General features: G+C 39.7%; 1 protein-coding gene across 1 annotated transcript in view; it reads left to right on the top strand.

Annotated features, from left to right (window-relative positions):
- The window catches only part of LOC306736457 (potassium voltage-gated channel subfamily B member 1-like), a gene marked incomplete at both ends in the record, with an annotated part of 32,404 nt that extends 17,898 nt beyond the window's left edge, over positions 1–14,506 (top strand). Inside the window, one exon of the mRNA XM_079218098.1 lies at positions 12,677–14,506. Within this exon, the coding sequence (XP_079074224.1) occupies positions 12,677–14,506 (1,830 nt within the window). The remainder of the gene's footprint in view (positions 1–12,676) is intronic.
- Positions 14,507–25,472: the final 10,966 nt, after the last annotated feature.

Raw genomic sequence — 25,472 nt, 5'->3', positions numbered from 1 at the left:
GGCAGAGAGCGTAAGCCTGTGTTTTCTTTCCTCCACCATTATTACAAAATGACAATTAATCCCACTGCATTCTGCATTGATGGAGCAAGCCCTGTTTTTGATCCCCAGTGTGCAAATCCTGTTTCAGTCATTCACGCAGATCGCACGCAGCTGCCTGCCATTGTGTACGTTTGCCATATGTTGTGACAGACAGCTGGGCACGCTTTTCTGTCTCATTACAATCTCGGCCTTATTACAGCGAGACTGAACGGCCCCGACGTGCGCTGTAAATGTCACGTTAAGTATGTACAGCTAAGTATAGTATGTTCCCATTCTGCCCTCTTGTTAATTTCAGACTGCATTGAAGGCTCCGTCACCAAAGTCAGTTATAATAAAGGTTTTATTTGCGTATGTCAGGCTCTAAGCTCAGAGTGAATGTTCATTTTTATCAAGGTTATATTCCCCTAAACTGTTCTTGTTGTAAATGTCAGACTCTCAGTGTCTTTCTTTATTTCTTTCTTTCTTTCTTACTTACTTGGTCAAGTTGAAGGACATACAATTAATTGTGTTTTATTAATCTATTTCAGACATTGATTATTATTAACTTTGTTTTAAACATTTCATTAAGGTGTTTTAGAAAGTAGGTCACTTCTGAAGTTTCTTTTTCTGCCTGTTGCCTGAGGGCCCTTTAGTGCTTGCACATCCCAGCTGCATACATTATACACTACACGCTGCACTTCAAACATCTTTCTTCTCTTGGTCTCCTTTTTGCATTATGTATCTCTAACCTTGCTTTACTGACGATGAGCAGGGCTCAGAGTGCCTCGGCCTCCAGTAGGGAAGAAATGAGCAGGACCGGGAGATATTAGGTGGACTCACACTGTTCAGGCTAGAAACACACACTCACACACACTCACACACACACACACACTCACACACACACACACACACACACACACACACACACACACACACACACACACACACACACACACACACACACACACACACACACACACACACACACACACACGTAGAGAGCTGTGGTCGTTAGTGCCGGTCAGGCAGGATGTGTTTGATCTGCCCTTCCACTCCTACTGAATCATTTAAGAGGAGTGGGTGTTTCACTTCTACAGAGTGAAAAATAGATGTTTTCATGTTACACTTCTACATCTGTGTTAAATGTGCAAGAGGATTACTCTTAGGTTTGATTTGATTCTGAAGAAACAATTTGGACAATTTAATTTTGCAAAAAAATAAAAAGCAACAGGGAGATCTAGAAAGACTAAATCTAAAGTTGCCATGCTGTTACACTGAGTTTGTATATTTGGTGCTGGTCAGTGCTTTTAAAACAAGACTATGGGCCATTTTCATTTGTATGCATTCTGTTTTCTCATCACAGATTTTATACAAAGCAGACCATGCTGAATGGGGCACGGTGTGGGTGAAATCTGACGTTACGAATTTTCAATCATCCGATTACACAGAAATATCTTCGTATTCAGACGGAGAAGGAGATGACCATCACATGCTTTAATAGAGACGAAAAGTAACAGTGAGAGAAAAGGTGCAGAAAGAGATTCCTCCAGACAGCCGGTTGTGCACCTACTTTTATAATTGCAACCTGGTGAGTTCGTTGTCATGGCTACACTGAGTGGTGGGCCTGGCGCACTGGGACTGGTTAAGATGATTTCAGTTTTCTTGCATTAGCAGTTTCACAGGTGAAATGTGACAGACCAGAATTATTCTGCTGCAATGATAAAATTGTCAGAAAACCCCCCAAAAACCTTGAAGGCTGCTGCTGTAGTGCAGACCAATACAACTTTTATCAAGAGTTGCAAGTTCAGCTCTAAAATGACAAGTCATCAAAGGACATGAGCCATCACGTTGAAGGAAAGGTTTGACGTCCTGGGAATGATGCTTTCTGGCTGAGAGCTAAATGACAAGATTCATACCACCCTTATGTTTGTTAAATAGGAAGCTGTTGTTTAGCTTAGCATGAACATTTGAAACATCTACTTTGTCTGTTTTATCTGTACAAAAACATTGGTGTTCCTTGGAGGATTAGACAGGGCAAAGCTAGCCTGCTAACCTGAGCTAACTGACAGTAGCTTCATATTTGCCATACAGATCATCAAACTGCTCAAAAGTCCCTTTTTTGTCTTTGTTTGAGCTCAATGTAGCCATACTAGACATATCTTCCTGTTGCAATACTTATGATAACTATGCTAAGCTAAACTACTCACTGTAATTTCATACTTAATGGATATACAGTATGTGCGCACTATGGATCTCCTCATCCAACTCTTGGCAAGAAAGCGAATAAGCATATTTCCCAACATGTCAAATGATTCCTCTACCATATGGCACAGCACCTTTTAATGTGATTACACTTGAGCATCAGGCTTATCAGTCTTGAATGTCCTCAAATGTCTCGCACTGAAACTGTAGTGTTAAGCTGATATGGCATCAGGCCTCTCCAATTTCAGGTGGTGTTCACAGTAAGCAGCAGGTCTCTCTCTCCACTCAGTTCTGACACCCAATCATGTCACAGGAACCAATCTTTATCTGCTCTTTATGGTAAACACTGAACAGGTCCGCAGGGCCTCAGTTGCAGGTCACCGTAGACTGGAAGTTTAGTGAACATTACTTAGCTGTCAGCAGACACCAGATCAGTAAAGGCATCATATGAACCTTTGTGTTGGCTGCATGGCACAGGCTCATATTAAGCTTCAGGTTGGAAACCCTACTGTATCGTATGAAGAAGCTTCGCACTCTGTAGCCATGGAGGTATTGTGGGCGAGTAAACAGCAGAGCTTGACGGCTGGAAAAACATATTGCTCTTCATCAGAATGGTATTGTTGCACCCTTAAAACAAACTGTCCACAAACACATCCTTCTTCGGTTTGCAACTTTTATAACAAATCCACAACAAAACACAAGCTAAACACAAGCACATGTGTTTGTCCTCAGCTGCATACTGCACATCTTCCTAACTTCTCTTTTAAAGAGACAGCGCTCTCTTCTACAGGGTCATTACAATACTTTCTTCCCTTCACAGTCAGTATGTGTACAGGTAATCAATGTTCTCAAACATTGGAATAACAACATATGAATGAACACACCTTTAAAGTAAATTATTAGAAATGGACATAGAAGTATAAAATCAGCAAGATTTATATGAAATAACATATTTCAGGGCGCTCGAGTATCATGATGTGTACTCTAATATTACTGGACTTACTGGACTTTCACTGGAATTTACTCAATCATTTGCCTTCTTTCCTTCAACCTCAGAAATGACCTTTTCTCTGACAGAGGTCATTTACTTCGAGGTCTGGATTAATCTCCTGACCTCTGTTTGCATCTTGGTCATAATGTGCATTAAAGATAATAGTGTTTTATGGCCACTGCTCCTGTTTAGGCCGCCTGTCTGTCCCATGATGTTGATTGTTTGCTCTAATTGCAATTAAACTTCACAAGACTGATTGACATATTAATTACACCACGGTAACCTGGCAGCTTTCTTTCCTGGTACGTATCCTATTGTGTAATGACCACACCAACACATCCGCAATAAAAGATGAACAATGAAACAATGCTTTTGTTGTGCACTATGCTGCCAAATGGTCCATTTCCATAGAGCTGGTGGTGATTCAGCATGATATCATCTGTTCTCTTTCTCGCCTGCCAATACTGCTGCCAGTTTCAGATTAAGAAAAGCAACAAGAGACAGCTGGAACTCCAGCTGCACAAAACAAGTATCAAGAACATAGACAGACATTTTGAGTATGTGTCACTTTCAACTGGGTGTGATGTGTCTTTGCGGAGTAGATATGTGATTGTGCTGTGAGCCAGGAGTCTTTCCGCTGTGCTGCATTTCAGGCCCACATAAAAACGGCTACTGTCTACTGATTGTAGAGCTCAGGATCACAGACTTCTTCCATTAGTAGGGCTCAGCTGTGCAGGCGGTGTGTTATTTTTCTGCAGCCTGGAGGAGAGTCTCCCCAGCCTAATGTTCCCACAGCAAGTCTAAACAGACAGACCGGCACAGGCTGTGACCTCAGACTCTTCATTAAGAGTTCAGCACAATTCCCCTCATGTGAAACATTGTTGATGGGATGGAAACAAAGTTGCTCTTCCGTGTAAAACATGTAATGGTAAAAATGTAATGTAATATATTTTAATAAAAAGTAATTTAATAATTCCTAAAAGCTAAGTTTACAAAGCTGCAAATACATGTTCAAACTATAAAAAAAAAGTCCCACAAAAAAATAAATATTCAAGTCAACAAAGAAAATCATAAACTTCTGAGAAAACATATAGTGAAGTGTTTGGCAAATTAATGCGATCTTATAACTAATCTAATATGACTCCAACATTAGGAGAGCCACTCTATTTGAACAACACACTGTGTCGAAATTAATTTTAATAATGTTATGAGATTAAAAATACAGGTAAATAATATAATTAATCAGTATATATACTATAACAGATTTGTCTCAACAACGCTGCTTTCATTCAACCGTATATTAAAATATCCACTTTTTGCCAAATAAGTATTATCATAAGCTGCTGTTCACTTACTGATATCACTTTACTTTCAATTGCTTTTCAAGGCTCAACACATCACACTGAACAGTATTTATAATGTTTTGATCATCTGTACACCAGATATGTTATGGTTTTGTTGATTGATTTCAGGAAAAATCTTAATTCATCATATATGTCAAATAAAACAGAAAATGGGACTCACTTTTGAAAAGTATTCTTAGAACCTTGTGTGCTCATGGCAGAGAAGAAATACAGAAAATCAAAGAGTTATAATAAATGGTTTAATTAAAGTTCAAATGGTGATACAGTGTACATATACTCAGCTGAGGGTCTCCGAGCTTCCGCTCCACAGACCGTTCCTGTCTCGCTTCAGCTCAAAGTCCTCGAACAGGAATCTACAATCTGGTTTTAACATCCCAGCTCATTCGCCTCATTGGTTCAAATCGACGGCATGCGATTGGCTAAAAGTCCCACTGGGGCGGAGTCTCTCTTTGGCGCAGGTTTTGAAGATGGCTTCATAACATTCATGTTTTCCGGTAACTGAAGTCCTCACTCCGCCCTCCTGTGTTTACTCACCCAATATTTGACCTAGAAGGAATTGTTATTCAGTTCTATATGTTACAGCTGATGAGAATCTTATTACAGCTCACAGTCATAAACTCTTCACCTCTGCTGGCTGAAATGCAAATCAAATCACTGTCCTGTTCCTTATCTCGTGTCATAAACCACAGGACGAACCACAGGTGGTCCATTCTCTTTGTTCCTTAAGACCAAATGCTCCTTTGTAAAACCCTCAACCACTGTCTGTGTGTAAATGACCTCTGCACTCTCCAGTACAGAGTCCAGGTGACCCTCAGCAAACTAGTGACTCTGTGACCTGATAAACAACAATTCATCTTAAGCATTGCAATGTACACATGGACATCATTATACAGTAATAAAAATGACCTTAGTATGCATACAATTACAAATCCTTCATAATAATATCCCTTATTAATTATCATATTTCATGCATTGTAATTTACACATAAACAATTTATTTTATGTGCAAGTTCAAATGTGACAAACTAAGCTTAAAAAACACTACACTTTCTAATTTTGCCAAATCACACACGCCTCTTATTAAACTTTATGTATAAAATACACATATAGACAAAATCAATAGTAGTACATTTTAAAATACACAGAGGTCTAAAACTAAAACTAAAACTTTTGCAGTAGTAATTATTGTCACTTGTGCAGAGCAGAGCCCATTCAAAATGTGTCAATCGGATGAACAGAGAAAACAGACCTACAGATAGATACTCATACTTCATTTTGGTAACATATTCTACATATTTACCAGTATTACTGTAGATCTGCAAATGGAATGACATTTTCATTTCAGAAGGGCTCAAACACCCTTATTACAAACATAATATCTGTTTGTCACATAGATGGTGACAGCATGAGGATGCAGGGAGATTTCTAGGGATCATGGAGCAATTTATAGTTTGAAATCAATAGTCTGACATCATGATGGTGATGTGGATCTATAAGCATATTTTGCTCTGCCAGTAGAGAAGCTCCTGTCTGGTTTTTCACCACTTAATAATCTTGGATCAGTCTTTCATTTAATGCCCAAACTGATTTAAATGCCTTACGAAATGACTCCGGTGGAGTGAGGAAGTGATCTGCAGCAGCCCAGCACAGCATAGTTTTGCTATTTAATTCTCTGAATTATTGTTAAAAAGTAAGATACAGATACAGGAGAAATCTTGGCACGCATTCTTCGAAGTGCACCTGATAACACAGCTGTTCCAGATGTTTCAGAGCCATGGTTTTCTGTTCCAGGTGAAAAGGCCGGTGGGGATAGCACAGATGTTTTATCAGGGGGAACTGACTCTCAGCGTCAGCGTTTGCACCTCAGCCACAGGGGAGCAATCTCTTATATCACTTTCTCACTCTGTCACTCTTTTATTATGACTTCATTTTTCAATTTGGCAGGCTCCAGCCTCCCCGCGACCCTGAACAGGATAAGCAGTTTGAATAATGGATTGGAATAAATATAAAATATTATAAACTACAAAGTACATGTACCTGAAAAGTGTACTTAAATACTGTGTTTGAGTAAATGTACTTATTTTCCACCACTGTAAGATCAATGTTATTTATGTATCAACTATCTATTGAGGAGTCTTTTGTTGAATTATATGTATTCCCTTACACTTGAACATCATTATTTGCTAATAACAAAGAAGAAATACATAATGCTCTACTTCATCATTTTAACACCACCTTGTCACTTCTGAAAGAACACATCCTGTGCATAGCTGCAAGCTCAGTCATCTCCCTGTCTCCTCCTCAGCACAGGTTAGGCACATGCTTCCTGCTGTGGGCTTAAAGGTGGGACAGAAAAACTTGGCAGGCAAAGAGATTTGAGGCAGATGAGGCAGATGAGACAGATGAGACAGAGGACACATCTGTGTGGGACACAGGGGGTCTCGTCAATTTGGGAGATGCTTTATCTGGAAACAGATGGGAAAGTGGCACCGAGGGCACTTATATAACTAGAAGCTGCTCATTGCTTCGCAAACGAATTGTGATGGAAAGTAATAATTTAAAAAAGGCACATTATCATTGCTCCTACTTGTTCATTGATCCTCCTTATTGTTGTATAGCTGTCATCTTTTCACATCAAGCTCTCTCAGTTTAGGCTCGACACCAGTGAACAATGTGTGTTATTCTAAATTACAAAAAAAAACAGCTGACCTCTCAATGACTTCTCAGAGTTTGTCCCTCTGCTCGCTCCCTGAAGGGCCTGAAGGTCGTTACTCCTGCCGTTCTATTTAATCAAATTTGTTCAGTCTCTTATGCCATCATTTGGGACAGGTACTGTCTACATTTTTAGTATTTACAGTAAATGCTGTTGCTTGTTGGCTTTTAGGAGGTTAAAATCCCTGTAGATGGGTTAGTTATTACCAAGTCATGCCAGCAAATTGTTTAAAAACACAAACCTTTATTTTAGCTATGAGAATGTTTGGCTTTTTTTTTCTTTTTAAAGGTCAGGACAGTGTTAATGCCAATGGTGTTAGGTTTGAAGGTGTGAAGTGTTTTTCTAAGGTCAACCTCAGCTGCTATAATAAGCTGTGTATATATATATATATAAGCTATAATAAACTGTGAAGCCACAATATAGACCCTCAGACCCTTGTGGACAAAAATGTTCCCATTGAAACTCATTAAAACTGCAATGTTTGATCCCATTGCCATGGCAGCATTTAATCATGCGTTTTATTATATCAGGGTTTCAATCTACAATCTAAAATGATCATCTATAAATCCTTAATATTTGGTTTGCAATATATATTACTTAATTGGTTTGCAATATATATATATATATATATATATATATATATATACATATATATATATATATATATATATATATATATATATATATATATATATATAATATATATATATACTTAATTTACAAATGGGTTATCCATCATTTATAAAGTATGAAAACCCAATCATGAAACACATAATGGTCAAACTTATTAATCAAGAATAAAACATGTATAACTGTGTTTAGAATTGCATACTAATGAGTTATTAATGAGTGTTCATGGTGGAATAATGCTTTATAAATGAGGATGTAAGTGTTTACTCATATTTACTAATGCTAAATAGTGTGTAAAGTGCTACCATTGCCACTTTTGGTCTTTTTGTGATTTACTGAAACAAAAATATAGAATACCGTCAGCCTTATTCCTCAGCAGCCTAATACTACGTAAGGGAGAACAAAAGTGGGGGGGTGTATGCTAAGAAGGTAATTGTCATTAGTTTATATAAGAGGGCAGCAGGTGAGAGTAGTTGTATTGCACTGCGCTCCCTGTGAGGAACTTTCCAAGAAGGTAATGGTAACCCTTGGGAGGAAGTGTTTCCAGCTGCAAATTCTTCTCCACTTTGTTTACTGGCAGCGTAATTCCATCCATCTTTTCCAATGAAGTATTAGCTTAACACTAAAACCCTGACACTGTATCTCACAGAGGTACCTACAGCTGTCCACAACAGACTCTGTAGGAGGAAGGGCAGCTGTCAGCACAGAGAGCCAGAAAACATATATTGGCAAATCACAAAAGTGGTAATACAATAAGAGGATTAGAGATGCCACCTTGCACTCAACATGTTCAGAGGAAATAAAGTGAGTGAGTCACTAAGTGTAACAATCCCTCCATTGATTTAGTTCATAGAAAGGGAAGACCCAGTTACGATTAGGACGAACCAGAAGTGAATCAACTTTTCACACAGCATGACGCAAGTAAGCTTAAGGAGTAATAATACCAGGCAGAAAGATTTCCACTGGCAATAACAATGCCACTTTGTTCATGGCGTCTGTTTCCAAATGTCACTTGTGTGTGTCTCGTATTTCTGTTTACATTCATTCCTTACACGCCTCAAGTATGTGACTGCATGTCATAATCTGTGTGAACCTTTTCACTCGACGGATAACACTACTTTGACTTTATTTATTTATTTTTTTTGGAGAGTGAGGATGTGATCCGAAGAGTGCTGGAGTTGATAAACAATTTAAAAGTAAGCCAATGAGTGAGACTCTCTCTACTGCTCTACTGTTTTTGTGCTATAGGCAGATGTTTAGAGCTTTATAAGGTAATTTGTTGAGGTCAAAGATAGAAACTTTGTATTTTGCCATATTATGACAAAAAATGTGGTTTTGGCAACTTCTAGCAGTTGGTTCTTACACTTTGTCCAGTTTGAAATATCTAGACTATGGACTACCGTGAAATTGTGGTATAATCAGAGGATGCATCCTATTGACTTTGGTGATATTCTAACTGACAGGTTGACATTAGTGTCTTTAAGTAAAATGTCTCTATATTGCCATGACATTTGGTATGCCTCCAGACAACTTGTCAAATCATGAAAAAAGCGCAACCTGACTACACACCAGGTAATTGTTGAACTCCTAATCCTTTGGTACTCTCTGAGGAATCTCCTGTTGCGTCTCCTTCCCCTGACCACCCCTTCCTTGATCGAGCATGAAGCAGAACTAACCTCACGTGAGGAAAGCAGTGAGAAAACTAGACTACCTCTCCAGCTCTGCAACCCGTCATGGCCCTGTGAGCACCCACTCGTGCACACCTTTTCCAGGACAGGGTAGCTTGCACTTCAGGAGGATATTAAATATTCAGCCCCTTGCCTCTTGGCTTGCGGGGTAGGAAGACTTGGGACTAATTACTGAACTGGGAATGGAAATGAGTGTGTGTATATTATGCATGTGGGTTTGTTTGTTATGTATGAGTGTGTGTCAGGGTTGTGTTGAAGTAGCAGGAGTCTTGGGTCAGATTAATCTTCCGTTTATGCAGACAGGTTGTCCTCACAATCTCAGCACTTGTCATTAAAAAGAATGAGGTAACACAACACTTACCATAACCCTCTTGCATCTGCGTCCTAATATCTCTGCTGCATAGTGAAATATATTAATCCATGCATTTTTGGCAAGGCAAGTTTATTTGTATAGCACATTTCAACAACAAGGCGATTCAAAGTGCTTCACATTAAACCATTAAAAGCATAAAAACATGCTTCATTGCCTTTATTTGCACTGGGACAACACACTTTTATCTCTGCCTGGCAGCTACAATAAAATATTAATATTCAATTTCCTCATTTGTAAAACAGTGTCATTGTCACACACAAATCATACATGCACACACTCACATCACATTGAATAACCAAGGAAACTCACAAGTTTCAGCAGAAAGCTCAGACTCATTCCCTCCGTGTCATGGATTTGTCACAGTGCTGAGTGCCCTCAGACACTTCTCTCTCACTCGGTCTGTAATTTATCTCTGTGGTAAAATCACATTCCCATAATATCCCCTCTGGCTGACCCCGGTTTGGAGTACTCCCGGTGTGGGAGGGAAAAAGGTGACTAGGAGAAAGAGAATATAATGGGAGGCTGAGCTGGTTATGCTTCGGTTGTTCTCAAAACACACTACACACCTAGTTTCAGTTTACAATGCTGTCTTTTGTATTCAACATGAGTCATTAGTGACGCTCGGGCCTAATCAGTACATCAACATAGATTAGTGTTGATCTGACGAGTGTAGTTTCCACTGGATGGTCCTGATCTGAGGCTCAGTCACCCATGTTTTTAGAAATATTGCTGCTTAATCAATGGTACAGTTTCCTTTTCCAACCTCTCCAAACTTTGCTGTGTCTAATAATCTGACCTCTACATCCTAAACTTTACTGATGGTAATGTTAGTAACAAGACATCTACTTCTAATGGGTCGTTTTCATCCATCACTGTGGTCTCAAGAGATCCAGACCCGGAGGCAGGCAATTTCAGGGAGTTTACATTTTCTGTTTGTCCTTTACTTTAATACGCTCTCACAGTTGAACCATTTGGCTGTTGAAGTTGAAATACATTTCCTCTAGCCTTTCTCCTGCCCTCTCTTACCTCCACCACAGCAGAAATCTGCTTTTAGTCCCGCTCTCCTCAAAGGCCAACGTAGGTGTGAAAGTAGTCACCTGTCAAGATTAATTACAGTTTATGGCCACTGATTGGTGGCAGGGAATAATCCTGGTCACCACTGGCCTGGGACTCAGCCTCCACAGTGACCTTGTGATGGATTTTACACCGACTCTGGGACAGGACTAATAGGTGTGGCACACCTACACACCCACAACTGTACAGCCTTCTTAATCACCAGCACTATGATGAGACCCTATTGTACTCAGCAGATTATATCTTTAGTAAGTGGCTCAATGCTTCAGAGGTCTCCAGGTATCTGTCAGGCAGGCTCACAGCATGGTGTGCTCTGTAAAACAAGTAATACATTGTGGTCTTCTTGTAGCCTTTGGCAGTGAAGGATTGAAGCACACTGTATAGAAACAGAGAGACAGTGAAGTGTGGCAGAGGTTTAAAAAATGTATCAATTCAATCTCAACCTCTCTCATCTCCCTCATTCACTGTCTCTCTCTGTGATGCATGTCAAGACTTGAAGAGAAAGAACAAAATCATCTACCCCAGATATCGCATTAGCTCTGACCCGACATTTTATGAATACTTCGGAAAAAAGTAGCCAGAAAGTGAAATGGGCCGTGAACAAATATCATCTGTAAAAGCTATTGCAAGTTAGGATATTTTAGTCATTTCTGAAATGCAATTTAGTGTCTCAAATGGAATCACACCGCTTTGACACATTGAAATGGCGTTTCTCACGGGACTGACCTTCTTCCTCTGACATTGTTGAAACACAACTTCACTTTGATGGAGCATTTTAACTTTCAGCATGTAGTTCAGGGACAACTGCTAACTTTAGCTCCACTGGAGACATCCGGGCCTTTAATATACATTTTCACATTGCAAATTGCAAAAGAGGCAAAGTGAGTGATGCTTGCTGTGGAAATACCACAAGGAAATACTTGTCCTTTTTTGTTGTAAGTATAATTATCAAAACAAAAGTTTGAAGAGTGGTATAAACTACAGATTCAAGGTTATGAGAAGGAACTTCTCACAAAAAACAAACAGATGGCTTCTGAGTTATTGCATGTTCAGTGCGTTTTTTTCAATCTCGACCAGCAGTGATGTACTGAAGATGAAGCGTTTGCTACTTGTTTCATGAAGATTGAAACACTGGATTGAACAGGCAATTAGTCTGAAGCCATCCATATTTTGTGTATGCACATACTAATAAGTTCTTCGGATGTGTCACTGAACCAACACACACTCAAACTTAATAAAGTGAGCTGGTTTTCAAAGTGACCCTCAAGAGAAATATATACACTTCAAATTACTGAACAGGACAATGTGTCTACAGCCTTGCTGGCAGTGTATATAGGCACAATACAACTATTGTACAAATAACTTTTTGATGTGCTGATGATGGCACTAAATGCAAAATCAGGGAAACACCAAAATCTGCATGATTAATCCTTTTAGGACCTTAAATACATGCCCAAAATGTCATGATAATCCTTCCAATATTTATTGTGATATTTTAGTCTAGACAGGCATCGCTATCTCTATAGAAAAAAGAAGGGTATACAACACTGGGGTATATTCCTCAGACATTACGATGTATTCATCAGTATTTTTCACTATTTTCTTCTGTGTTTTGTTTTCCAGATCCTGGCAATTATCTCCATCCTCTTCATTGTGATGTCTACCATTGCCTTGTCTCTGAACACCCTTCCAGAGCTGCAGGACACAGATGAGTTTGGTCAATCCATAGACAACCCGCAACTGGCCCACGTGGAAGCTGCATGTATTGCCTGGTTTACCATGGAGTACCTGCTGCGCTTCCTCTCCTCCCCCAACAAGTGGAAGTTCTTTAAGGGTCCGCTGAATATTATCGACTTGTTGGCCATCCTGCCGTACTACGTCACCATCTTTTTGACAGTATCCAACAAAAATGTGCTGCAATTTCAGAATGTCCGACGTGTGGTTCAGATTTTCCGGATCATGCGGATCTTGCGTATTCTGAAGCTGGCCCGTCACTCCACAGGTCTTCAGTCTCTAGGTTTCACTCTCAAGAGGAGTTACAATGAGCTGGGCCTGCTCATCCTTTTCTTGGCCATGGGCATCATGATATTCTCCAGTCTGGTGTTCTTTGCTGAAAAGGATGAAGAGGACACCAAGTTCAAAAGCATCCCAGCGTCTTTCTGGTGGGCTACCATTACTATGACAACAGTAGGCTATGGAGATATTTACCCCAAAACTCTCCTGGGAAAAATAGTTGGAGGATTGTGCTGCATTGCCGGAGTATTGGTGATAGCCCTGCCTATCCCCATTATTGTGAATAACTTCTCTGAGTTCTACAAAGAGCAAAAGAGGCAGGAGAAAGCCATCAAAAGAAGGGAGGCTCTGGAGAGGGCTAAGAGAAATGGCAGCATTGTTTCTATGAACATGAAAGATGCACTTGGCCGCAATGAAGAGCTTGTGGATATAATGGTGGAAAATACTGATGAAAAGAAGGAAAAGATGCATGATAATCATGTGTCACCTAGTGTGCAGAGAGGTACACCCAAACTCAGGTCACAGATGAGTCCCAGCAGCCCAATCAAGACCCTCATATCAAGCTACCAAGAGCAGGCAAAGCCCTCTAGCAGCCCTCAGCATCTTAGCGCACAGAAACTGGAGGAGATGTACAATAACATGGCCACGGCCCAGTCACACCCCAACCTTAACAGCAAGGAAAAGAGGCCGCCGTCCAAAGCAGGTAGGCAGAGAGCCGAAATAGAGATGAGAAGCATCACCAGTGGAGCCATCACAAGTAAAGCAGAAACAGTTGCAGACATGAGGAGCATGTCCAGCATTGACAGCTTCATCAGCTGCACCACTGACTTCCCTGAGAGCTTTCGCTTCTCCCACAGTCCCATCAGCAGCATGCCGGGGAAGGTCAGCACCCACCCCAGCCTGGAGCCCACTTTGGAGAATGAGCATGAAGGATCCCAGGACACCAATACACCCCAAACTAGACGAGGCAGCAAGCTTGGCCCATATGCTGACAGTCCCAGAGCTCTGCTCTTAAACAACCCGCTCAAAAGGCACTCTCTCAAGGTCAACTTCAGAGCTGGGGAGGATTCTGGGACAGGGGCCCTCTCAGACAGCTCGTCAGTCCAGAGCCCTGAGGTGTCCGTCTATACAACTGTCAGAAGTAGGACACCCAGCAAGAGCACAGAGAATTTCCTGCCCAGCAGCCTCTTCACTTTCCACGATGCATCCATCAATACATTCATCGACGCCGACACAGATGAGGAGGAGCACCTGCATGATGTTTCAGGCATCAATCCATCCCAAAGACTCCTGGAAAGAGCAAGCCCCAAGATTGGCCGTCACTCCAGCTTCCAGCCAGGGGCCAACCACATGGAGGGCCTGCAGACAAAGCTGGGGAACAGCACACTGCTGGTAGAAGGGCAGGAGAACCATGTGGCTCAGGAACTACAACCACTTTAGGGAGAACAGAGTCACTTCAACACTTAAAGATACAATAAGGGGCCATGAAAGAAACATACAGGAAAGGAGGAAGCAAAAAAGGGAAATTTAAGAAGCACAGTCAACTTCCCAAATATATGAAAGGCCCTGAAAACATTTGCAGGAACATTTGAAGAATTACATTACAAAATGCTTCTGCCATGGAAATAGCTGTGGACAATGGAATATTTTTGTGTCTTGAACTTTTTCTAGGACTCCTGAATAAATCAATTTAGCAGAAGACTCTGATCTAAGAGGTTTTTAAAAAAGGACAAGAAATGCCCATCTGATAGTTTTTACTATTTATACATTTCTTTTCGATCAGATCGACATATCATAATTACAACCTAGTTGTTGGAGGATAGGATTTCATTTTTATAAGCAAAAAAATATTTTTCTGACATCCCTGGATGTCCAATTCGTAGCAAACATCAGAAAGCATCGAAACCTGGCACTGCAAGATGAGAAACTCATTCAGCCGTTGTTCAGTTACCTTTGTTGTTGTGTGAAGAGGGAACTGACATGTTTCTTTAAGTTATTAGTTAAACTGTGTATAATTATGGCATTACAAAACCAACAGTGGGTTGGAGAAATGTAGTTTGCTTCCTTTACCTTCTTTCCTCATAACTGGCCTTAGTTTATGTTGTGTTTTGTTTGTATGAGAGATAAAGAGACACAGACAGACAGATCATACATTGTGCGCACGCACACACACAGTATATTTATTGTTATGTAGCATTTTTGATCTCTTGTGAACTTGAGGAGAATCAAGTATTTGTGTCTAAGTTTATGGTATTGCTAGTCTATATGTTTTACTCCACAGAATACATTTAGACACAGAGAGACATGTGAGGCTCATCCATCGATTTGCCAGCAGTCAGACTATGGGCTATGTCCTCGGGGAGCAGACTATGTCTGACTGCTGGCAAGAGAGAGCACCTTAACATGATAATTAGTTTTGTTGTGAACACAGAGGAATAACCTCTGTATTCTTGTTTCTATTGGTGTGATTAGTTTTAATCTGAAGAAAATCAAAAAGTCTTATGTGCTATTTCAAACCTTTCTTAAGGGGTCATCATTCCTGTTGTAGCTGATAATCTTTACTTCACATAAAATAAATATCACTATATCTGGAAAGACGGCACTGAGAATCACTGAGATTTTCTATGTTGAACCTCCAGTGTGATCATTGTAAATGTAAAACTACACAAGCAGATTATAAAAAGCACACATTTATTGTACAAAGAAAAGAATTTATATTTTCTAAGATATTTTCTAAAAGAATGGACTTATATATAGACAAATATATTGTTCTAATCTCGTAGTTTTGCATTTCAAAATGTGTACTGCATTATTTTGATGGAGTTGCATTTGTTAGACAATATACTGTAGTTATGGCTTTGTATCGTTTGCCACCGTCTACTTATACATATATGTCCCTCTAGCCTTTGTGCATTCAATGTGAAGAACCAAAGAAATGTTCTTACACATAACTCGTACAGATGATATGATGATACATTTTACTGGACAAAAAGGGTTTTTCTACAATAAACTAGAAACATAAAGACCAACAATTCAGATAGCCTTCTGGTGCAAAATACAGTGAAATGTCCAAAAACGTTATCCTCCATTTGCAGCTTGTACTTTCTCCCTGAATTTCGTTACAACGCCTGTTTTTCTCCCGATCATTGATGGTGCACCGTCTGTACCCCACTGACAGCACAGGTCCAGTCCACTCCCGGTCCAGCGCATCAACGAGAGTGCTAACAATGTAATTTGCTGTAGTGGTGTCTGTCATGGGAATCACCTCAAGGAACTCCTCGGGGAGCGCCAAAATCTCATCAACACCACAAATGAATACGGCCAGTTGAGCAATATCTCTAGTAATGTCAGTGCTCTAATCAATTCTAGAATGGCATTTTAGAATGGAATTTTAGAATTCTAGAGTGGAATTTTAGAATTCTAGAGTGGCTCAATAGTTAGCATGCCTGTCTTACAATCAGAGGATTGTTGGTTCGAGCTGGGGCAGTTTTTTTTTTCTTCTGCAATTTTAACAATTATCCTGGCTGGACTGGACCCCATGGCGGGTAGGATCCGGCCCACGGGCCGTATGTTTGACACCCCTGATTTACACACCGTGGATCTTGGCAACATGTTTGCTTCCTAGAATCCGAAACATTATGCTCATACTATTTCACAGGACATCTCTTAGAAAACATAAAGCCACCTTGCAGCTACATACAGCTCCAGCACACAAACAGCATGGAGGTACCTCATATGTCTGGAGGTTTAGTTCAACCAAATAACCTGTTCCTGCTTTTTTGCTCATGCTCATGCTCTTTGTTACATTATTCATGCTGCATGGTTTTATAGCATTATTCACTTTACAATATAACATGCAAGCATGCGACAAAGCATCTGTTTTCAATAGTGGAACTTTACTCTGAAAGAAATAGAAGTATTTATGCTGTATGGTTGTTTGCAATCATTAGTCATATAACCATATTTCCGTGCCTTTGCTTTTAACATACGCCTGACCCACACACTGAATCTGTCCCTGTCTAATGGAGCCCAGATGACAATTAAACAAACTGTACAGCAAATAAACACATAGAGAGAACTGGATCATTATGCTGTCAGACTGCACTAATAGATGCCCACACGCCTCTCTCTGTCTTTCTCGTACACGTAAATGCACCAAACATTTACACACAAAAATGCCCAATCCACAAAAACAAACGAATGCAGACACCGTCAGCATAGTGAACAACCACTGTTTCCATGGTGATGGTTGAGATGAATGGACGGCTCGCATTGGATGCCAGCAAGTAGGCTAATTTACAGAGACAGTCTTCAAAGACTAAGATAACAATTGCAAATATACACAGTGGTTGCATTCTGCTCATGAATTAATTAATTCATCTCCGTTGCCCTCCTCACCTGTGGCTTCAGTCTGATGGACCCTCAATTATATAAGAAATTATGTCAACAGAAAACTGGATTGTGGGCCTTTAAATCCCCCACATCATCACTTTATTCCACAAAAGAATCGGCAGAGCCACGAACACTGCAACATATGCCTGAAAAGAAAGATGTGTACAATCACTTCAGCAACCGACCCCTGAGGAAGACGGGTGGGGTGAATGGAATAGGAAGAAGCAATATTTGACAGAGAGCAGTGCAGCCCAATTACAACTGACATCCCAAATCTCTGACATCTCTGCTCCTTCACCTTATGGTCAGCTTCAGCCCAAATCTGTAACACAGACAAGATGATAATTCAAAACATCGTCTGTGGGCTCTCTCTCTTAAAGCATTTCCTCAGACAGAACAATCGCCATCATGCTCCGTCAATGAGAAAGTTACGCAACTAGATAATGCACACTCATGCACTGTGGTGTGTTTTTCTATTACCAGCACCGGCCTTGTGCTGGAGTCTTTTGTGCATATTGACAGTGCATTGATGGCAGTTGAGTTGAGACATCCTTTTGAGGATGTGTTCATTTCTGTGATTCTATAAATATCATCCTGGGCATGCGAAAGGAGGAATTGGGCAAGAAGGAAAGGCTCAGTTACAGCAATGTCATGGAGGAACAAACTTTGTTACAGATGACTGGTGAAAGGGGGCCTCCGGAAACAGTCACTGGTGTGTGGGATTTGTAACAGCCATGCCCTTATCGCTGCATGGTAATAATATAACAATTTCAAACTGATAAATGGTCACATGACTTTTTACTACTGAAGGCAGGAGAAACGCAAGCACGAATAAATAGATAAAAACTGTCTTAAACTATGAAGATTCATTAACATTCATCACACAGCAGTCAGACATGCAGTAAATACTGAAAAATCCTCAACGTGGACTCACTTCCAAACAAGCCATAGTCTATTTAAATGGATACAACTCTTTCCTCTGTCAAGACTACTTTTTATATATTTTTTCTTGTTTTCTGAACTGCACTTTATTTATTTTCTGTATCAAATCCTCTGCTTTTTAGTAACCATGCAAATAAAATGTCAACATACAATGGTTCAAACACGTTCCATAAGCACAATGTATAATGTCATTTTCTTTAAGCACAATAAGCCACACTAGAGGTTTAAGCCAAATACAGACACATGATTTAATTTTCATAATCTTCCCCCTTCTTGAGGGAATTAATCACTTCTGTTCAACTCACAAAGATCTCTAGCTGCCCCTACTGTGTGTGGGGAAATGGTGGTTTTGTAAACTGTCATACTTTGTACTGGTTGACTTAGTAGCATCCCATCTTCGTGGTTTCTTGTTGTTCAATGCATGTAGTGCTATTAAACTTTGACACACAGAACTTGTAAATATCATGGAAGGAGCTATAGGAAAATGTCTATGAACCTTGAAGCAATTTTCTCCTTTTACTAACTGATGCTAAATAAAGGAAAAAATAATCCAGTGTTGTAGCTTTACTTTATCAACTGAAATGTTTTTCTATAAAAAAAAATGAATACATAAGTGGAATGCAATGAAGGAGCGCAAGCAGTGAGATTGTGCAATGACTAGCATGTGGTTTGTGGATGGAAATATTGTACAACAGCACCCCCCAGTGTTGTGCTACAGGCTGAAGTTGAACAGATTTGTTTATTATCATTTTTCTCAAGCAATTATTTTTCCAGTGAAATAGCAACAACAAAAAAGTGTGTTAAATGTCCATCACCATTTTACACAGGTAAAACATGCCGATTCGCCCAACAGTTCCACAGGACAGACAGCCAGATATCCATTATCGTTTCCATAGTGAACCTCACCTTTTCAGTATCATCTATGATGTACTTCTGGGCTGAGAATACCATGATCTTGTCCATGGCTGACTCTGGTGCCAAATGTGGTTCAGTGGCTGTTTGCTGAACTACAAAATATTGTATATTATTAACAATTTCCTTTTTTCAAATCCCAGCATGTTCTAAATTCTCACATATACTCCAGCTTTAAAGCTATTTTTCAACTTGAACAGTATTAGACATGTATAAATTGAAGGTTGCAGCATGAACAATTAGAAACTAATAGATTGAGGCGTTGGTCTGAAAATCTGTAATGTTACCATGATATACAGAAATATATACCAGAAAACAAATTGCATTTCTTAAGCATTGCTAATTAATGACTAACTTGATGAAAGACATTCACCTTTACAGCCACAAACCAACATCTCTTATTGTGTCTATTTAAAACAGTAAACACAAAAACACATTATGTTATCACAATAGCAGGCACTTTGTGGCTGTAATTGCATGTGGCATAAAGGTCAACAAAGGCTGCTTTCTCAAAAACTGTTTTTATTTATTTATCTAAAACCCAAAAATAATGAAGTATATAACAAACAGTTGTCTTCAACAATTAAAAAGAAATGAAAACAATTACCATTTTGTTGCATGCTCTTACCTGTAGATTCCAACACCAACCTGCCATACTGACCTACTGCCGGTGTTGGGCTGCAGAGCGTCATCATATTTTGGAGGAATTTATTGTTGATTTTCTCATTGTGCAACTCAATGAGCCCTCTTACCGTCTCTTTAACTTGTGCCTCCTTCATTAGGCAGACAGAATAGTGAAATGCCGCCAGCTCGTGATTGAATTGTTCTGCCACTGAGGAACTGACCTCTGAGCGTAAGGAGGGGCAGATGTTTAAGCTCCTCCGTTTTTCCTCCGGTTTGCTCTGTTGTTTTTTTTTTTAATGGAACCTGTCATAGAGTGCATCCCTCTCATTCCTTTTTTGTTATTGGATGCAATGCAGTGAGCCAATCTGTTCCTTGTCCAGGTTGCTGTGGTGCCCCTGGAGACCCGAGATTCTGAATCCACACAAGGTCCACTTCAAGTGTCTTTTCCTTGCTCCATCTATGTTTGTGCACAGAGCCGGCCATCATGGGGCGGATAGATTTTTTTGCTGTATCGTTCATGTTTCATGTTATTGTTCATGTGACATGAAACCCGGCCAGCCACATCTAAGATGTATATAGGTGGAAAACTGTTGAAGCTGAGAAGTGTATCTACGTGATCTCTGGCCGATTCTGCCCAAAATAGAAAGTTCATATAGTACACAACTCCATGTGTACAGGCGAAGTGCAAAACACCACCTGGAAAAGGAAGCAACATTTCAATACATTTATTTGTATGAATTTACTTGCATTGCTTTAAAAAAAACAAAAAAAAAACACATTCTCCCTATATTTCTCAACTCCTGTTTTCTGCATTTTCACAAAGAGCTTTGGATAAATCTCTTTGAAATTCAGCAGCGGTTGACGAGGTCAGCGGTGTACCCCTCAGTGACACCAAGTGCTACACGGCCATCTTGTAGTTCTCTCTTTTGTGGCTGAAATCATCAATGCAGCTTCAGTATAAATAAAAAATATGAACACCTTCAATTATAATACGTTGTTAACTTTATGGACACCCTTTTAGACTCAAGAAGTGCAAGTATGACATCTTCCCTCAGCAATCATCTCTTCGTCCAGCTCTGCTCATGTCTTCTCAATGTCAATATTGAGGTCTCACTTCTACTGGCTGATATAACCTTCTGTAAATACGTTACTGATTCAATTAATTTTTTTTGCAAAACAAATAGGAATGATGAAACCTCCCCCTCATTACTGTGGGAAACCCTGAAGGCATTTATTAGAGGTCGAATCATTTCAAACACATTGCATGCTAACAAGCTTCGCAGAGCTCGCCAGAGAGAACTGAAAAAATCTATAGCTGGCCTCGACATTTTACTTTCAACCTCTCAAACACCTGATCTATGCAAAGAAAGGCTAGGACTCCAATCAGAGCTTGACCTTCTCCTTACTGCAGAAGCTGAACATTTTCTCCTTCGTTCTCGTGGCTCTATATGAGCATGGTGACAAAGCGGGTCGCCTCCTGGCTCATCAATTAAAGGCCAGATTGGCTTCTAATCAGATTACCCAGATACAAGAAGAGTCAGGCTCTTTAACCTCTGACCCAGAGAGGATAAACGACTCATTTAGGTCATATTATTCTAATTTATACACCTCTGAGTCCCTTAACGACGAAAACCAAATGCTAAATGTATCACAATTGCACTGTTTCTTTGTGTACTTAAAATAAAAAAATATACTACAAAAAAAACAAAAAGATATTGAGGTCTTTCACAGTGTTTAGGCCCGGCCTCTTGAATGTCCCAACTGAGAATCGACATAGAGCAACAGTAATTGGAAAGGTATTAAACCTATTTGCCGTATAACTCTATTATATGACATAAACATCAAACTGTGCTATGTTTCTAAGACAAGTATTTCATCAATTTACCTGGCACATCGAAAGCCACTTTCCAGTTGGCATCAGCAATGACCACTGGAGGATTATGGCCACATTGGTGAATGGAGAACTGAAAACCTCTGCTGCAGGATGCTACCTATATTGCCAACCATGCCAGATGCAAAGGAAGGCTATCTGGCGCTTTATTAGTCCTGCCAGACATAAAGGTTTTTACAATCCGGCAGCAAACAGGCTGTCGGTCCAATCCGATAGCTGTCCTCATCCCAATGCCAGTGTCTTCTGTTTGTGGAGGATCCGAGGCAAAGTCCATGAGGGAAAGCCTTGCATACCGTCTGGTGGTGGTATGTGTTTTTATTAGAGAGGTTGATGGTGTCCAACATGCATCCACAGGCTTTGCTGTTCTGGAGAGCCGAAGAAACCGAACATGGAGAGGATTTACTGCAAAACACTCAAAACATACACCAGAAGGTTCATGGATAATTCAGAGAAAATCATACACTCAAAGTAAAAGTTTCAACAGAACACCCAACACAATGCTATTGTCATGTGTTAACAGTTCATTTATAAAAAACGTACAGCCAAAGCAGAGAGCAGGAGTGCACATAGTGGAAGAGTGAGCAACACCCTGTCGTTGAAATTGTGAAGCCCAGATGTGTAGTCTTGGAAACGGACATGATTTGCACAGACAGGGCACTTCTTAATAGCAACAGAGACACCTTAAATTTGAGAAAAAGGACAACATTTTGTAACCTATGTTTCCAAGTCAGGGAGTACGCAAACAGAATACACCAATATTGTTTTCCTGTAAAATGTGAGAATCTGTAATGTGTATTACACATAGTAATTACTACTACATTAAATGCATTTACAAAGACAAAAGCTAAAAATGTATATGTGTTCATACACCAAGGGGTAAAGTAATGTAGTAACAAAGTCACAAGGAAAACTGTTCATGTAGTAGAAACTATTACATGAACAGTTTTTGTTTCCATGGGTTTGACCTCCAATGAGAGGTAGACAGTTCGGTAAAGTTGGAAGAATATTCACAGATTCAGACTTGCCGGATCAATAACTCGTTACATCAATAGGCTCCTCGTTGTTGTACTACAGCTGTTATTTACATGAAATGTGCTTTTGATTAATTATGGGGATTTTTTTTATTGTAAACGATATTCAATAACTTCCCCGTTATGAAGTCTAGAATCTCCAAAATCCTTTCATGCTATTAATTACATACTATACTACATCTGTTATTATGATTAATTGTGCTTTTGATTAATTATGATGAATATTTATTGGAAGAAACATTCAATAACTTCACGGTTATAAAGTGTAGAATGATTAAAAATCCGTCCATACATCAATAGGCTTATCTTGGTTGTACTACAACAAGTGCTATGCAATGGCTTTTGCATAATTATAAATACCTTAATGCTAAGGCAGTGTAGCACCATCAAGTTCTGTTCAACCACAAGGAATCCTGTGTTGGTAAAACTCACCATAATTAATCTGTGAATATCTTTCCAACTTTACCGAACTGCTTCCGCAACGTGACGGTTGTTGACTTTCTCCTCGGCAGTGTGTTGTTGTACTCACGTGTTTGAAAGGCGGCCTGCAAGTCTGGTTCACCGCGCAGTCCTCCACAGTCTGCTCTGGTTTAACATCCTACTCAAATTCAAGACGTTTTGAGCTGAAAGGAGCTCCACCATCTCATCAGGGATGAACAACAGAAAGTCCTCAGTCACCTCATGAAGGTAAACGACCATGTTTGCAACCAGCATGCTGGCCAGACCCGGGGTGCACCTCCTGTGCAGGTCACGAACATGTGGGTGAGTCACTTAGCGTGAGATCCAGATAATGCATTAAAACATTAATAATAAAGATAGATGCAACATTTTTTAATCGTGGCCAGGTACAAGAACGCCCATTATAACCACAACCCATATGTAAACCTAAATTTGGTTGCGCAAAACTGACTGCGGGCGATCAATCATTTCCGGGGTGTCACCTGTCTGGTCATGAAGCTCCGCCCTCTTGACCTTTATCAGAATTTTGTCACGAATACTTGTGATGAATTGTTGGCCTACTAAAGCTAAATGATCTATACTTATAAATACATGATGATGTAGACTACATTGTGTTATCCTATACAATATATTTTGTTGTAGCTACACAAATCTTATATGGGGGCCAGTTATCTTTATTGGGTTCTTGTCATGGAAAAGTTTGTAACTGGCTGATATAATATCTGTGAAATATTCATGCAGCAGGCCACAGATTTATTTATGCAACATAATGTCATGGTGTATCATAACCAGTGTTGAGGATGATTACAGCACAATATGCCAGTCCCAACATGCCAGCAAAAACTTAAACAAAGCCACTAAAGTCTGACTGAAAGTGCAGTAAAAATGTTTTAACACAATCAAATTGAATGTCTGATGTAACCTACAGGTGAAAAATAGTATAATGTGAGAAACATGCTATACAATCAGGATGTCTGCACACGTGCTAAGCAGTTTAACACCATAACATTTTACACTGGGTTGGATAATCCACCTCAGATCATGGATCAGGAACAACTTTCTATAGATTAAAGGAATGACGTAAGCAGTGACCAGCCAGGATAAAATACTAAACTATGCGTGTGTAAATTAGTTTACTGTTGTAAATTGTTGCTCGGGTGAAGGTCTCACATGAAAGACAAACACAACTGAGAGTAAGTTATGAGTTACCTTTTTACATATAATGTAACATTATTTTAGGTCTTTTCCACGCAACTCTTTACTAAAAGTGAAAAAAAAAAAAAGTTTGAGTGAAAACACTGAAAAATAAATGAACCCTATTGTCATCTGATTTCCCAAAAGTTGTAGATGCCTTACCCAAATATAAATAAAACACCGATATTTCTTTACAAAAAAGAATAATGTTTTTTTTATATTTTTAAATAAGTAAGTTCCTGATTACCGTAATCCTTCCTCCTCTCCACGTTATCGGTTTGGAGATCCTTTGCTGTGGGAAAAACATGTACATTCTGCTAGATAATTAAAGTGTGTTTTTCAAAGTTACAGTATTCTATTAGAAAACTGTCTTTAAAAAATATTGCACCTATCTTTCAAGCAGAAAAGGCCATACATCAACATGAAAGTGTATGAACTTGGAATGCATTTATTGTCACTTGAGTTATAAAACTAAAGCTTCAAGGGTAGTTGGTGTATAAGAAGGCAGCTGCTTGTGTTAAAGGTATTTGTGCCAAGCATTTATCTGAACTGACTTCCCAATAATAAGCTATTGGTTAAATACAACATATGTAAGTCATATTGTGGCTTTCTAACCACAGAGTGCAGATACTTCTAAAAAAAAAGAAAGAAAAGAGCCGTATGGAATCTATACATCTCCCTCAGTTTAATCATATAAAATATGGTGTTACGTGGACCTGAGCGTTAACGTAATCCCTGCCTCAGTCATACTCAGCCACTGTTTATGAGCCTGTCGTGAATGTGCACGGGTTCGTCAGATAGCTTCTCGGTCATCAGACAAAAAGCCCTTTCTATTGGTGGCCACCATCCGTCGGCGTCCTAATCCGGTACACACACATTATATAAAATGACCGTCCAATCCCGCGTCACAGAGAGAATCAACTCCTCCAAAGCTTGGCATTTTGCTGGTTTGGCTCGTTTA

Source organism: Taurulus bubalis, assembly GCF_910589615.1.
Source record: "Taurulus bubalis genome assembly, chromosome: 5".
NCBI lineage: Eukaryota > Metazoa > Chordata > Actinopteri > Perciformes > Cottidae > Taurulus > Taurulus bubalis.
Note: the sequence above shows the minus strand (reverse complement) of the source record. Positions and strands in the feature narration are given on the sequence as shown.